This window comes from Sus scrofa, chromosome 1 (assembly GCF_000003025.6).
Source record: "Sus scrofa isolate TJ Tabasco breed Duroc chromosome 1, Sscrofa11.1, whole genome shotgun sequence".
NCBI classification, from domain to species: Eukaryota; Metazoa; Chordata; class Mammalia; order Artiodactyla; family Suidae; genus Sus; species Sus scrofa.
In genome coordinates this window covers 39,213,725-39,228,355 of record NC_010443.5, presented here as the reverse complement: position 1 = coordinate 39,228,355, position 14,631 = coordinate 39,213,725, and the positions used below count along the sequence as shown (strand labels likewise).

The 14,631-nt window shown below is 34.6% G+C and overlaps 1 protein-coding gene across 2 annotated transcripts in view; it reads right to left on the bottom strand.

The window, feature by feature from the left end:
• TRDN (triadin) overlaps positions 1-14,631 on the bottom strand; it is a 386,702-nt gene that overhangs the window by 338,890 nt on the left and 33,181 nt on the right. For both annotated transcript variants that reach the window (XM_021088731.1, XM_021088725.1), the window contains exon 2: positions 33-242. In XM_021088731.1, coding sequence (XP_020944390.1) covers positions 33-242 — 210 coding nt within the window. The remainder of the gene's footprint in view (positions 1-32; positions 243-14,631) is intronic.

Sequence of the window (14,631 nt, the reverse complement as noted above, 5' to 3'; positions counted from 1 at the left end):
TTCATTTAAGAGCCAAACTTCATGAATCTTACCTGAAAAGTTTTTGTAATCCACTAAGTCAAACATAACAATGGCCACAGCTGACCACGTGATGATCAGAGCGATGACCAGAAGCCAGGCTGCTGGGGAGCTGAATGTTGTCACTATGTCTTCTGTGACTGTCCTCTTCAGCACCTTTCCAGGGGATTTGGGCACAGATCCGTTCTTGCTGTCTATCACAGTGGTGGTAGTAGATGCATTTCCTAATCAAACAATGAGAAAGGAGAATCACAATTTGGAATTTCATGTCAAATATTGATAACAAAAAATCTCCCACAAAACACAGACTATAAAAGTATATGAAGCTTGTTTATAGCATGTTCTATAGCAGAAGACAGCTCTTTAGCGGCAGGGCCAAACCTCTCTGCCTGCTACCACTTCCTCAGCATTTACCCTCCACCCTGATACCTACAGGCCCTCATAATCAGTGTTCCTCATCTTCCAAGTTCCATAAATACTGCCATCAAGGTTACAACTTTGTCATCATCTTTAATCATTCTTACATCTCCCTTACCACCTACTATATCCAATACCATCAAGGGCAATGGCTTTTTTTGGTCAAGTTGCTTTTTAACACCTTTTTCCTTTATTTAGGTTCATATGTCAGGTCTAAATGCAAGCAAAAACCTCTCCTCTAGTCAGTGATAAAATAGTTCAAATGGATGAAATTCCTTTTGGATATCCTTGTTTAACAGCACAATTGACACTCTATCAAGGCTATTCATTTTTATTTGTGAAAGGGGCACAGAAAATTTAAGAGATTAATGTTGGAAAAATCTTATTATATCCAGAAACTTTTTTATTCCTAGTTTCAAAAGTCTACATGTTCATGACCAAAAATTCAAAAAAATGCTTAAAAATAGTAAAATAGATAGTAATTTGTTTTTATTGAACAACAGTTGATTTATAATAGATAATTATTTGTTTTCTCACCACTCCAAACAACTGCGGATATACTATTCTATTTACAACAACTTTTCTGTACATGCATACAAATATACAAATATGTTTTGTTTCTGACAAGTCATCATTGCACTGTCATTATTTTTTTATTAGACAATATATAATAAACATGTTTTCTTGCTGTACATATTCCATAAAATAGTACTTAAGTGGCTGCCTGGCATGTCATTTCGTGGTTATGCATAATTTAGTCAAAGAGCTTTTCACCCTGGCACATAGCAGTTTTCTCAGCACATATTAGTGATTTTTCCATTAGGAGAATTTCATAAATATAGAATTTCCGGGACAAATAATACAATCATATTTACATCTTTTGAGAATATATATGTGTATTTGAAAATTAGTCTATTTTTGAAAATTGTATATACCAGCATTCTCTGTTTCCTTATCCTTGACAACCCTGAGTCTTACCAGTCTTCAAAATAAGTACAATCACACAGGAGGAAATCATTTGCAATTCTATGATTACTAGAGATAAGCTTTTTATATGTTTATTTTTTCACTTATATTTTCCTGTGAAATTATTTAATTTTTTATTTTTTAAATCATTTTTATCTTTTCCATTATACTTGGTTTACAGTGTTCTGTCAATTTCTACTGTACAGCAAAGTGACCCAGTCACACACATATATATATATACATTCTTTTTCTCACATTATCCTCCATCATGCTCCATCACAAGGACTAGATATAGTTTCCAGTGCTATACAGCAGGATCTCATTGCTATTCCAAATGCAATAGTTTACATCTATTAACCCCAGACTCCCAGTCCATCCCACTCCCTTCCCCTCCTCCCTGGCAACAAGTCTATTCTCCAAGTCCATGAATTTCTTTTCTGTGGAAAGGTTCATTTGTGCCATATATTAGATTCCAGATATAAGTGATATCATGTTATTTGTCTTTCTCTTTCTGACTTACTTTGCTTAGTATAAAAGTCTCTAGTTCCATTCATGTTGCTGCAAATGGCATTATTTTGTACATTTTTATGCTTGAAAATATAAAAAAAGTCCACTGTGTATATATAACACATCTTCTAAATCTATTCATCTGTTGATGGACATTTTGACTGTCTCCATGTCTTGGCTATTGTGAATAGTGCTGTAATGAACACACGGGTGCATGTATCTTTTTCAAGGAAAATTTTGTCCAGATATATGCCCAAGCATGGGACTGCTGGGTCATATGGTAGTTCCACATTTAGTTTTCTGAGGTACTTCCATACTGTTTTCCATAGTGGTTGTACCAATTTGCATTCCCACCAACAGTGTAGGAGGGTTCCCTTTTGGCCATACCGTCTCCAGCATATGTTATTTGTTGACTCGTTAATGATGGCTGTTCTGACAGGTATGAGGTGGTAGCTCATAGTGGTTTTGATTTGCATTTCTCTAATAATCAGTGATGTTGAGCATTTTTTCATGGGCTTGTTGGCCATCTGTATGTCTATTCAGGTCTTGGATAAATGTCTATTCAGGTCTTTGTCCATTTTTCAATTGGTTGTTGGTTTTTTTGCTGTTGAATTGTGTAAGTTGTTTGTATATTTTAGAGATTAAGCCCTTGTCAGTTGCATCATTTGAAACTATTTTCTCCCATTCCACAGATTGTCTTTTTTTTTGTTTTTTTTTTTTAATGGTGTCCCTTGCTGTGCAAAAGCTTGTCAATTTGAATAGGTCCCAATGGTTTATTTTTGCTTTTATTTCTGTTGCTCTGGGAAACTGACCTAAGAAAACAGTCGTACAGTTGATGTCTGAGAATGTTTTGCCTATATTCTCTTCTAGGAGTTGGATGGTGTCTTGTCTTACATTTAAGCCTTTAAGCAATTTTGAGTTTATTTTTGTGCATGGTGTGAGGGTATGTTCCAGTTTCACTGATTTACATATGCCTGTCCAATTTTCTGAGCACCACGTGCTGAAAAGACTATTTTTTCCCATTTTATATTCTTGCCTCCTTTGTCAAAGATTAATTGACTGTAGGTGTCTGGGTTTATTTCTGGGTTCTCTATTCTGTTCCATTGGTCTGCATGTCTCTTTTGGTACCAATACCAAACTGTCTTGATTACTGTGGCTTTGTAATATTGCCTGAAGTCTGGGAGAGTTATGCCTCTTGCTTGGTTTTTGTTCCTCAGGATTGCTTTGGCAATTCTGGGTCTTTCATGGTTCCATATAAATTTTTGGATTGTTGTTCTAGTTCTGTGAAAAATATCATGAGTAATTTGATAGGGATTGCATTAAATCTGTAGATTCCTTTGAGTACTATGGCCATTTTTACAATATTAATTTTTCCAACCCAGGAGCATGGAATATCTTTCCATTTCTTTTAATCCTCTTTAATTCCTTGATTAATGTTTTATGGTTCTCAGCATATAAGTCTCACCTCCTTGGTCAGGTTTATTCCCAGGTATTTCATTTTATTAGGTGTGATTTTAAAAGGTACTGTATTTTTGTATCCCTTTTAAAAATATGGAACGCTTCACAAATTTGCATGTCATCCTTGCACAGGGGCCATTCTAATCTTCTCTGTATCATTCCAATTTTAGCATATGTGCTGCTGAAGCAAGCACTGTTTCAATTTTTTAATTAACCTCTTTCAGTGGTTTATAAAACTGTGTACATATATACATAATGTATATATGTGCACTATTACATAATGTATGTGTATCTATCTTATATATGTGTACATATATGCATGTGTATACATATGCATGTATGTACTTAACATGTATGCATTTCACATTCATGTATATTTATAAACACACACATATAAGATAGTACAATTTTATCTGATCTTATGTTGCAATTTTTTTTCCTGAAACTGTTTACTCTTTCTTTTTATGGTGTTTTAATGAACAGAGTGAACATTTTAAAATTTTATAACTTTTTCAATTTTCTTCTGTAAAGTTGCTGGCTTTGCATGGCTGGAAAACCCCCCTCAATGGGGAGCAGGCACATATGATCATACTGATAACCCTTGAATCATAGAAAGTTATCTCAAGAAGAAACTTAGAGATCATCTGAAACAAATACACCAGGTTATATTTAAGAACAAGTGAAGACCAACTAGAAATTACCTAGATGTATAGTAAATAATCGAATTCTAAAGAGAAAAGATTTCCCTACCAATTCAAATATTTTTGCCAAAATCACAGCTTAATGTATTTCATGTACTTGAAATATATATTATCTATTACAAAGATTTAACATATCAAGAAAAAATTGATTTAATTATATTCTAGTATACATAAGTATTTTCAATTTAACTTTTATCTCTAAATTACATTCCCAGATTTAAAAAAGCAAACTCCAGGTTTTCAAACTTCTTTGATACATTTTACAAAATATATTTCACCTAAATAGAAGGAAGAATACTTGTAGTTATTCTTAAAATAATCATTATTATCATCATAACCATCATCATTACTTTTACCCCACCTTCATAGCTAGGACTATAACAACTACTATCATAAAAAGGAAAGGCTAGAAGTACAAGATTAACCTTAGAAACAAAAGTTTAGAGACTGAATTCTCAAAAAATGCAGACATTTACATCCACTTAATAAGCAAGTACATTGGATTAAGACATTTTCAAGGAAGCAAAAGTGGATGCTACAACTCCCTCAATGTCTTTCTTAATTAATTTATTTCTTTTAATACAGGAAAAGAGGGACACATACTGTAATTTATTCATATTAAGGGAGGCTGTTTTGCACCATTACCAAAATTAAAAGAGATGATCTAATAATGAATAAAGTTATTTCATTATAATATAAATATTTTTGTTGTAAATAAATTCTTTAACATAGAAAACTAAAGTTTGAACCTTCAAACAGATGTGTACACCAGGTATTTAAAGTATAAATCCAGGAGTTCCTGTCATGGCTCACTGGAAACAAATCTGACTAGCATCCATGAAGATGTAGGTTTGATCCCGGGCCTCACACAGCGGGTTGAGGATCTGGCGTTGCTGTGAGCTGTGGTGTAGGTCTCAGACATGGCTTGGATCTGGTGTTGTGGTGGAGGCCGGCAGCTACAGCTCCGATTGGATCCCTAGCCTGGGAATCTCCATATGCCATGAGTGCGGCCCTAAAGTAAAAGACAAAATGATAATAATAAAGTATAATTCCAGTTCATAAGACAAGTTATAGTTGTCAGCAGAAATAAAAATACTGCATTCAAAATTAAGTATTCTAGTTAAACTTTTATTCTATTTCTTTCTTTACTCATAAAATGGTAATTTTCTTCTCTATATAAAAAAATAAAATAAACGATAAAAAATCCTAGACAGGAAGTTCCCGTTGTGGCTCCGTGGTTAACGAATCCGACTAGGAACCATGAGGTTGCAAGTTCGATCCCTGGCCTTGCTCAGTGGGTTAAGGATCCGATGTTGCCGTGAGCTATGGTGTAGGTCACAGATGTGGCTCGGATCCCGTGTTGCTGTGGCTCTGGTGAAAGCTGGTGGCTACAGCTCTGATTAGACCCCTAGCCTGGGAACCTCCATATGCCACAGGTGCGGCCCTGGAAAAAAGAAAAGAAAAAAAAAAATCCTAGACTGACTAGGGTAAAGAAAATCAAATACATTCAAATGCATATATTAGTAGGTATTAATAATAACCAAACATAACTAATACAACTATTTTTTTATATAACAATGGTAATTCTAGCCACATGTTTTAAAGAGTAAAAAGCTGATGAGGAAGATCAGTGGTAACATCACTTAAGATTTTAAAACAACTTTAGGTATAAATTAGTAGTAGTGACAATAACTTTCCTCTCTTTTCTGAAAAACCCTGTGAATACATATCCCAAGTTCATGAACTCAATTGAGCTGAAATGATATCAAAATGCAAAAATAGTTTTAAAAAACAGATCTCACAGATTTACTTGAGATGGTGCTCAAAGAAGGAAAAATTAGAAAGAAGTCATATCATATTCTCTCATTGATTTTGGTGCCAAATTCCCAATTTGGTGATTCTGAAAATGGATGAATGAGAGGAGTGCTTTGAAATGCCATTTTAGAACCAAGTGGGGCTACAAGTGAATCAACCTCTGGGATTATGATTTGCAGGGGAGTAAGTGAATTACAAGTATCTACAGAGGCCCACCTGAAAGCTAATATGTTGCTAATCTCCAGTCTTTTAACCTCTAGAAGTTTTCCTGCTACTGCTATATAGAGAACATTGGAAGAATTGCTTTTGCTCTTCAGACTCACTTCAGTGAACTGTGTATTGGAAAGTATTTCTGAAGACAATATCTTAACACACATGCTTGGTGTCTTGAAACTGAATGAATAAACATTGCAATTTGACACAAAATTAGTTGAATCCTGGTCACATTTTTTAAAGATAGAAAAATTTTAATAGAGTAAGGATTTCTATGTTTTTCCCTTTTGGGGGGCAGAGGAGCTTTTTAGGGCCACATCTGCAGCACATGGAGGTTTCCAGGCTAGGAGTCCAAATGGAGTTGTAGCTCCCAGCCTACATCACAGCCACAGCAACACGGGATCCAAGCTGCATCCCCGACCTACACCCATAGCCTACAGCAATGCCAGATCCTTAACCCACTGAGCAAGGCCAGAGATTGAATCCGTGTCCTCGTGGAATCTAGCTGGGTTCGTTAACCACTGAGCCACATTGGGAACTCCTATATTTTTCCCCTTTTTACCAGAAAAATAAACTACATAAATTCAGGAACTAATGCAAGTTCAGAATTAAAATACGATTTTTAATTTTTTTAAAGAATTGATATTAGTGTATATTTCAAATTTTATTTCACCTTACAGTCCTGCCGAAATAATTACTATATAATATTTTAAATAGATAAAAATAAAGTTAACACTAAATAATTTAAAATTTTTTTTATTTTCATCCTCACATCCTCAAAAATTCCACTTATAAATTAATCAAGATTCAAGTGATGAAAATATATTAAGTATCCAACAGCAAAATCATAGCACTTTGAAAGTAATATGAAGTTCATCCTGCTTAAGGAAAATTACGTGTTGCCTTTGTTATGGAAACACACTAAGTTGTACCTCTCAATTTCCATTCAAATTTACTTGCAGAAGCCACATACAACCAAGACGAATAAAATTGAGGGGAAATAAATTGCCTTCTCTGACAGCTGGTCAAGATAAATGCAAAGAAGAGAGTGTGTAATCTGAGATTTTTAATGTTTGAGAAGTACTTTGAAGATGACAAGAGCTAGTTATTGATACGGTAGAAAAAATTAGAGGTAAATATTACTGAACAATTTGACATGGGTGATGCTTCTTGAAAGTTGGATTCTCAGAACTGGAGCAGAGCAGTGAGGATATGTGACAGTACTTTCCATGCCAACTTTTTAATTCCATTTCTTTTGATTTCAAATTATTTTGATTGCCAGATAGCCAGAATCAGCTTCAAAAGAAGTGGGGATCTGGCTGAAAGGTCAAGTGACTCAGCCCCATAAAGCAGAATTTGGAGCTGCTTATGTGCTGATTCCCAAAACTAGCTTCACAGCCAGGTTATGCATCAGAGAATAACTCATAAGCCTCCTTGAAGAATTCACCTAATCTCATCATGCCTTATGTTATCAGATAAGGAAACTGCCAAGCACATGTGCCTATTACTCCTTTGCAACACTACCAACATCATCTTTTCCAGAATGCTCAAGGTAGACACCTATTTTCTAGAATAGTATAAATAAAATATTGCATACTCATTACATAAAACCATTAATTATGAATTTTGCATTTCAGTGTGTGTTATGATTTGTGGAATATTCTAACACTAATTTTTTTTCTTTAAGAATTAGAGAGCAAGAGAGAAAAGGAGAGTATATAATATCAATGACTATCAAAATATGCTATTTCAAAATTATATTAAGAATGTAATTCTCAATCACAAGTAAGAATGACCTTTGCTATATTTTTAAGTGTTCAAGAAAATATGCATACAATTTAAAATTTTTAACACTGTAAACCAGCTATAATGGAAAAAATAAAAATCTCTAAAAAGATTTTTGGACAAACTCTACTGAAAAGATCTTTAAGCAAGTAAAATTGAAAAGTGAAGAATACATTTTTTAACTTTCATATTTTATTAATCTTAGTGTTTGAAGAATGTCTATGTACATATATATAAATCTGTGACAATTAAATTACTCTCTTCTAAAAGTATACACAAACTGAACAAATTTTGAGAGTCAATATACATCATGACAATTCATAAAACAATATTTATCAAAATAATCCTAGACATGCTAATTGATATATATGTAATATTGGTAAACCATAGAAATAACCTCAAGTATTTTTTAGGAGTATCTAGATTCTAAGCACTTAAAGGAAAAAACTATTCATTCTCTTTCAAGGTAAAAATTGCTTTTGTCTTAAACCAGAAACTGATCCCCTGCCAATTTCACTGAAAACCCTAAACTGCCACCTTTTTTCTGAAGATTTGGGGTATGTGATTATTGTAATATTTCAGAGGATGATTTGGTCACCTATTCTACTCATGGAGATGCATAGATATATACCTATATTTTACATTATTTAGTACTCCTTCCTAACCACCTACTCTCTCTACCCTTCCAGCAAGTGAATTTCTTTTTCCAGTGGTGGGGTTAGAAAGTAAACCCTCTCCTAACTCTCAGCTATAGGAATGAGGCTTTAAGACCAGCCCGACCATTCAGAATACTCCACCTTGCTGAGGGTGAAGGGTGGGGCAGTGAGAGTCCTCATTTTTTGTGGTACTACTTGTGGATACCCTCTTTCTGCAGAGGCTGCCATATTGGTGGGGTCCATCAGTCGCTCTCTAGTGCAAGAGCTGAAGAACCTGCTGCAAGGTGGAAAGAGGCAGGGTGCAGATATCACCATGTGTGTTCAAGGAGCCGGCTGTGTTTAGAGTCAGATTTATCACTGAACTTTCCAGTTACATGAGAATATATAAACTCCTTTAAACTGGTTGTATTTGCATTATCAGCTCTTAGGTGTTTGATGCTCTTGATTCTGCTAGGAATTTAAATATTTTCCTTCTGTTTGTATTGTAAGAAGTGATCAGTCAGAATGATCTAAATATTGAGCTTCTTTTTTAAAAAAAGTTATTTTCACTTTTGAAAAAAAAAAATCAAATCTCACTCTTATTTTTTGAGGGGCTGTACTGTCATGGTCCTAAATGATTTGAGGACTTTTGAGGTTTTCCAGGTCAAATTTTAATACTGAAGTGCTCTTTAAGCAAGTAGATTGAAAAGTGAAGAATGCATCTTTTAACTTCCATATCTTATTAATGTTAGTGTTTGAAGAATGTGTGTTCACCTGTGTTCTGGGTGAATGAGAGGTAGATCTCCCTCCCAGGGCAGTGGGCCCTTGTTGTGACCTGCTAGCCCTCTTCCCAGAACGCCTTGCTGCCAAGTAACAGATGTCTCTCCTTGCTTTGGTTCCTGTAAGCCTAATTTTCCCTTAACTTTCGAACTTTTCATTTTCAACATAGCAGTTACCCACCATTCAGAATACTTGTTTTCCTACAAAGAGTATATTGAATTTAAAGGTGAAAAGCAGGGACGAGTGCATAACTAGAATTCACTTTGTGAAACAAAAATGTATTGAATTCTTAACACATTATAGGTAAAATGCGTTGTGTTTTACCAATCTAGTGTGGGCAAGGATTTCTGATGAATTTTTTTTTTTCTATTTAAAAATAAAATGGTCTTGCTGAAACTTTGCTTTTAAAACCTAACTTCTTTTTCAAGAATCGCCTCAAATGTCAACTGTGTAATATTTCCTTGATCTTTTGAAGTGAATACTACTGTTTTTCCCCTTGATTCTGTAACACTTTTTTTTTATTATTATTAATACAATGTCATGGTTAAAATTATTCCAACTTTGTAGTTCTTTTGTTTTCAATAAAGCTCCAGGAAGAGAGCAAGTCATCTATCCTTTCATAGCACTTACCACAGCACTTTTTATACACAGTGAAGCCCCAATAAACACTTATTAAATGTGAAAAATATCATAAATTTTGCTAAGGGTATCAGCTAAAGAAAGTCATATCAAAAATCTCAATATTTCTGCATATGTGCAGTACACAGTAATTTCTATCCTGAGAAATAAATACAAGTCAAAATATATCTTTATACCATGAGAAAATGTTAAAATGAGAGCTATATTTACTGATAAAAGTAAAAGCATATCTGTTCAGAAATTTTGCCATTTACTACAACATGGATGGACCTGAAGAGTACTATGCTAAGTGAAATATGTCAGACGGAGGAAGATAAATACTGTATGATATCAGGTATATGTAGAATTGAAAATATACAGCAAACTAGTGAATCTAACATAAAAAAGAGGCTCACAGATATGGAGAATAAACTAGTGATTTCCATTGGGGGTGAGTATAGGGACAATGGCGGGAAAAGGGAGGGAAGAAATAAATTACTGTCTGTAAGATGGGCTCAAGGATGTATTTATTGTACAACACAGGGCATATAAATATTCCCTGTGACAACTGTAAATGGAAATTAAACTTTAAAAAACTGTATAAAAATTAACAAAATAAAGTAAAAATAAAAGTATATCTGATAACGGGGAGTTCCCATCATGGTGCAGTGGTTAACGAATCCGACTAGGAACCACGAAGTTGCAGGTTCGATCCCTGGCCTTGCTCAGTGGGTTAAGGATCCAGCGTTGCCGTGAGCTGTGGTGTAGGTCACAGACGTGGCTCGGATCCCACGTTGCTGTGGCTCTGGCGTAGGCCGGTGGCTACAGCTCTGATTTGACCCCTAGCCTGGGAACCTCCACATGCCACAGGAGCGGCCCAAGAAAATGGCAAAAAGACAACAAAAAAGACAAAGAAATAAAATAAAAGCATATCTGTTCAGGTGCAACTCAGAAAAAGTGAGAGGTTTAGCTGGTCAACATAATTGAGGCTTCCGCAGAGGAGGAAAGATTAGTGGTGTAGAGACAAAGATGTGCCATCTCTTTGACTAAAAAAAGCATATATTTACTAAATAATGTTAATAATTAAGTGGAGACACTCCTTTCTAATGAGGCAGTTAAAACTAGCATCTTGAACATTATTAAGGTTGTTAAATTTCCAAAAGGTGCAACATCTGGGGGAGGTTTTTACAACCAGATTAAGCAGAGTAAATGCAAAGATGAATAAAAGTGCTGAGGATCAAGTTACAAAGATGTGACAGTGCATTTTCTCAGTCACCTGCGGCTGCCACCACAAAATACCACAGACTGGGAAAGACCTCTTCTCCAAAAACCGTCATACTGAGGAATAGGGCTTCAACATGTGAATTTCGAGAGATATAATTCAGTCTATAGCATGCATGTCTCTGCTTATTTAAAAATTACTTAAAAGAATATCAATATATTTGAGCTTAATAAGCATAGTTATTTTAAGAGAGCTATCTTTTTCATGTCAAAATGGAAATCACGGCCATGGTCCCTTACTACCAGTATATGCCCAACCAGCCCAAATCAAAATGTCTATATGTATTACACAGCATGGGATAAGTTTAAGGGTGAAATTAGTCAATAAGACATGATATGGGTTTTTTTTTTTTTATGACAATGATTTTGACAGATTTAATCAAATTCATTTTAGGAAAACAATCCATCTGACTTCATGATACCAGAAAGTCTCATGCAAGAAGACAAGTCACTTTAGGGTCTGTCTGATTTTCTGAGTTTGAAGTTTGGGGACGGAAGCAATGGAAAATCTCCCAAATTCTGTGAATTCAGTCTAAGGCAAAGAAAAGTTAGACTCTGGTTCAAATATGATTTGAATAGGACAGATATAAGATCCACAAGATCCATGAACTATATTCAGTTCTTTTGAGAAATTAACTTTCTTGTATTTTATATTTGGGTTGGCACATTTTCTTCCTACACCAAATATACATAACTGAATTGCTTTACCTAGCCGCAGCAGTCCTTTTGCTAAATTGCCCCACTGTCATTTAATTATCAACCCACTGAAATAGAAAAGGCTTGAGTAATGACCTGCTATTTCAATTTGGAAAGAAATTCTAAGTTTAATGCTTCAAAATCATTGGCTTTCCATGATTTTTTGACTGTAATGTGTATTTACTTTCTTTTTCTACAGATATTTTCAAGGAAATCAATTCTTCCTTAAGAATTAATCATTTGCTGCTTTTACCCCACACGGAGTCATTCTCCTAAAACTGCAGTGTCAAAATAGCTTCTATTTTACTTCCATTAAGAGAATGTGATAGTCTCCCCAACCCAAAAAAGAGTACACAGCATATTTATACTCTTTTTATATAAATTGACTTGATGATATAACAATAATGACACCATGTGATACTTATGCTTAAAACTTGTACCCATATAAAATAATGGGTTTTTTACCTTGCATCAGCTACTTTCAGGAAATTTCAGGAGATACAAGAACTAAGACCTAAATTTCAAAATTACTTTCAGGTTTACTTCTCTGGGTGAGTTTTTAGGCAATTGTTCCATGAATCAACCTAATTTTTTGTTGTTATTTTTTTGGCTTTTCAGGGTTGCACCCTCGGCATAGGGAAGTTTCCAGGCTAGGAGTCGAATGGGAGCTGTAGCTGCCAGCCTACACTACAGCCACAGTGACGCAGGATCCAAGCTGCGTCTGCAACCAACACCACAGCTCATGGCAACACCAGATCCTTAACCCGCTGAGTGAGGCCAGGGATCGAACCCACATCCTCATGGATACTAGTTGGATTAGTTACCTCTGAACCGTGACAGGAACTTCCTAGTTTTTTTAATATAGTTAAATATAAACAAAATTAGACCCGTGTTTTTAATTTATAAGGAAATTTGTACCCATTTGTTGGGAAATTAGTGATAAGTCAATAATTCAATATTTTCATATGTACATATATATGAATAAGGATATTTTGAGTATATAACCATTAAGGAGGAACATAACTAATTTTATTGAGTACCCCAGTGGCTTTTGAAATACAAATCACAAAGAAGTAACTTTATTTTTGTGCATCTTTAATTATTAGTAATGTAAATTGACACTTCCTATAGTTATACCAGAATTAATGCCATTGCCATACGACTAAACACAGACACACAGAATTTTAAATATTTAGGAATTTTTGTGAGGAAAATATATGCTTAGAATTATTGGGCACCATTATAATAGGATATTATTACATTTTGTTTAACTTGAACCCAAATCTTCATTAAGCTATTTAAAAGGCTTAGAACAGATAAGAATAATCCAGCCCAAACCCTCATCTTTCTGAACTAAGTCCACATATCCCATGAAGAAAATGTACATATTGCATGAAGAAAATGTAGCCTGGAAATCTAGAGATAAGTTTTGCTGTTTTTTTTTAAAAAAAAATCATCTAATCTATAGGGGAAAAAAAAAGCAGCTTCCTGTGCCTTTCAAAGTCCTTCTAAATAAGCTCGAAGTTCCTTTATGCATTTCTGAAAAGCACATTAAGGTATCCATGCCCATATTTCAAAAATGCAAGCAATTAGGTAAAACAAATAATACTTTATACAAATCTTGCTTCTAAGGAGCTCATAGTTTTAGAAACAGCTGATAAAGCTGCACACGTGTTATGAAAGGAAAATGAAACAGAGGAGTTAAAAGAGAACCAGTTTTCTGAAGTCAACTCATTATCAGAGTTTTCAAAGTATTATGTAATGCTTAGTCCCCAGCATTTTCATCCTCTGAATTGTTAGTCCAAATAGACCTAAACTGATCTTAAAATTGTACAATTGTACATACCGTTGTACGTGAGGAAGATGCCATTCATTGGTAACTAATAAAAGACTTTTTCTCTGGGTAAAGTTATAATATAGAATAATTTTTAAAAGCCAAGAGATAAACCAAAACCATGAATAAACTATTTTCATCTAGACCCTTCATGCTTATCAACATTTCAGTTTTTACCAGGAAGATGAGCAGTCATTTTATTGAGTATTCTGGAGATAAAATTATATTCTCAGAACCCCAAGGAGTTAGAAAAATAGGTCTTGGTCCTCTAAAAATCTACTGGTACTTAGTCAGGTGGACTTGACTTTGGTATTGGTGCTAAGGACTGGGAGAGAGGAGCCGCTTTCCTCAAGACTGAATCCAGGGTCAATTCTAGGTGCTGGGACTGTCAGTATTACATGGAAGGGTGAAATTCCTATCCTATCATTTCAAAAGCTTATCCGAATAGGATTTTACTATTGACAGACAGACTCATATTTCTGACACTAGATCACTCAGAGCAGTTATTTCTATGGGGTGAGCATTTTCATAGGCTTTATTTGACTAAGCTTATTCAAGCATTACAGCTGCATTAGTATTACCAAGCCATAGCAAATTCAGTAAAATAAGCTTTATAAAATTGTGGTTGCCCTGTAGCATGCATTTTTAGAAAAACTACTAAGCAGCTTTCCCTTGGGTAATATAGCTCTACAGTTATGCTCTACAAGATGTTTGCCATCCAATGTCTCTCTCCATCATAGAAGAGAAGAGAAATGGGAAACAATTTGGGGAGCATATTTCTTGCATAAAAAATCACTTTCCGTTTTAATTTTATAACAAAAGGGAAATGCATTAAATATTCAAATATGAATATTAAACCCGTTGATTCGGTATTAGAGGAGGTTCTTCAAAGATGGCATCAATTCTT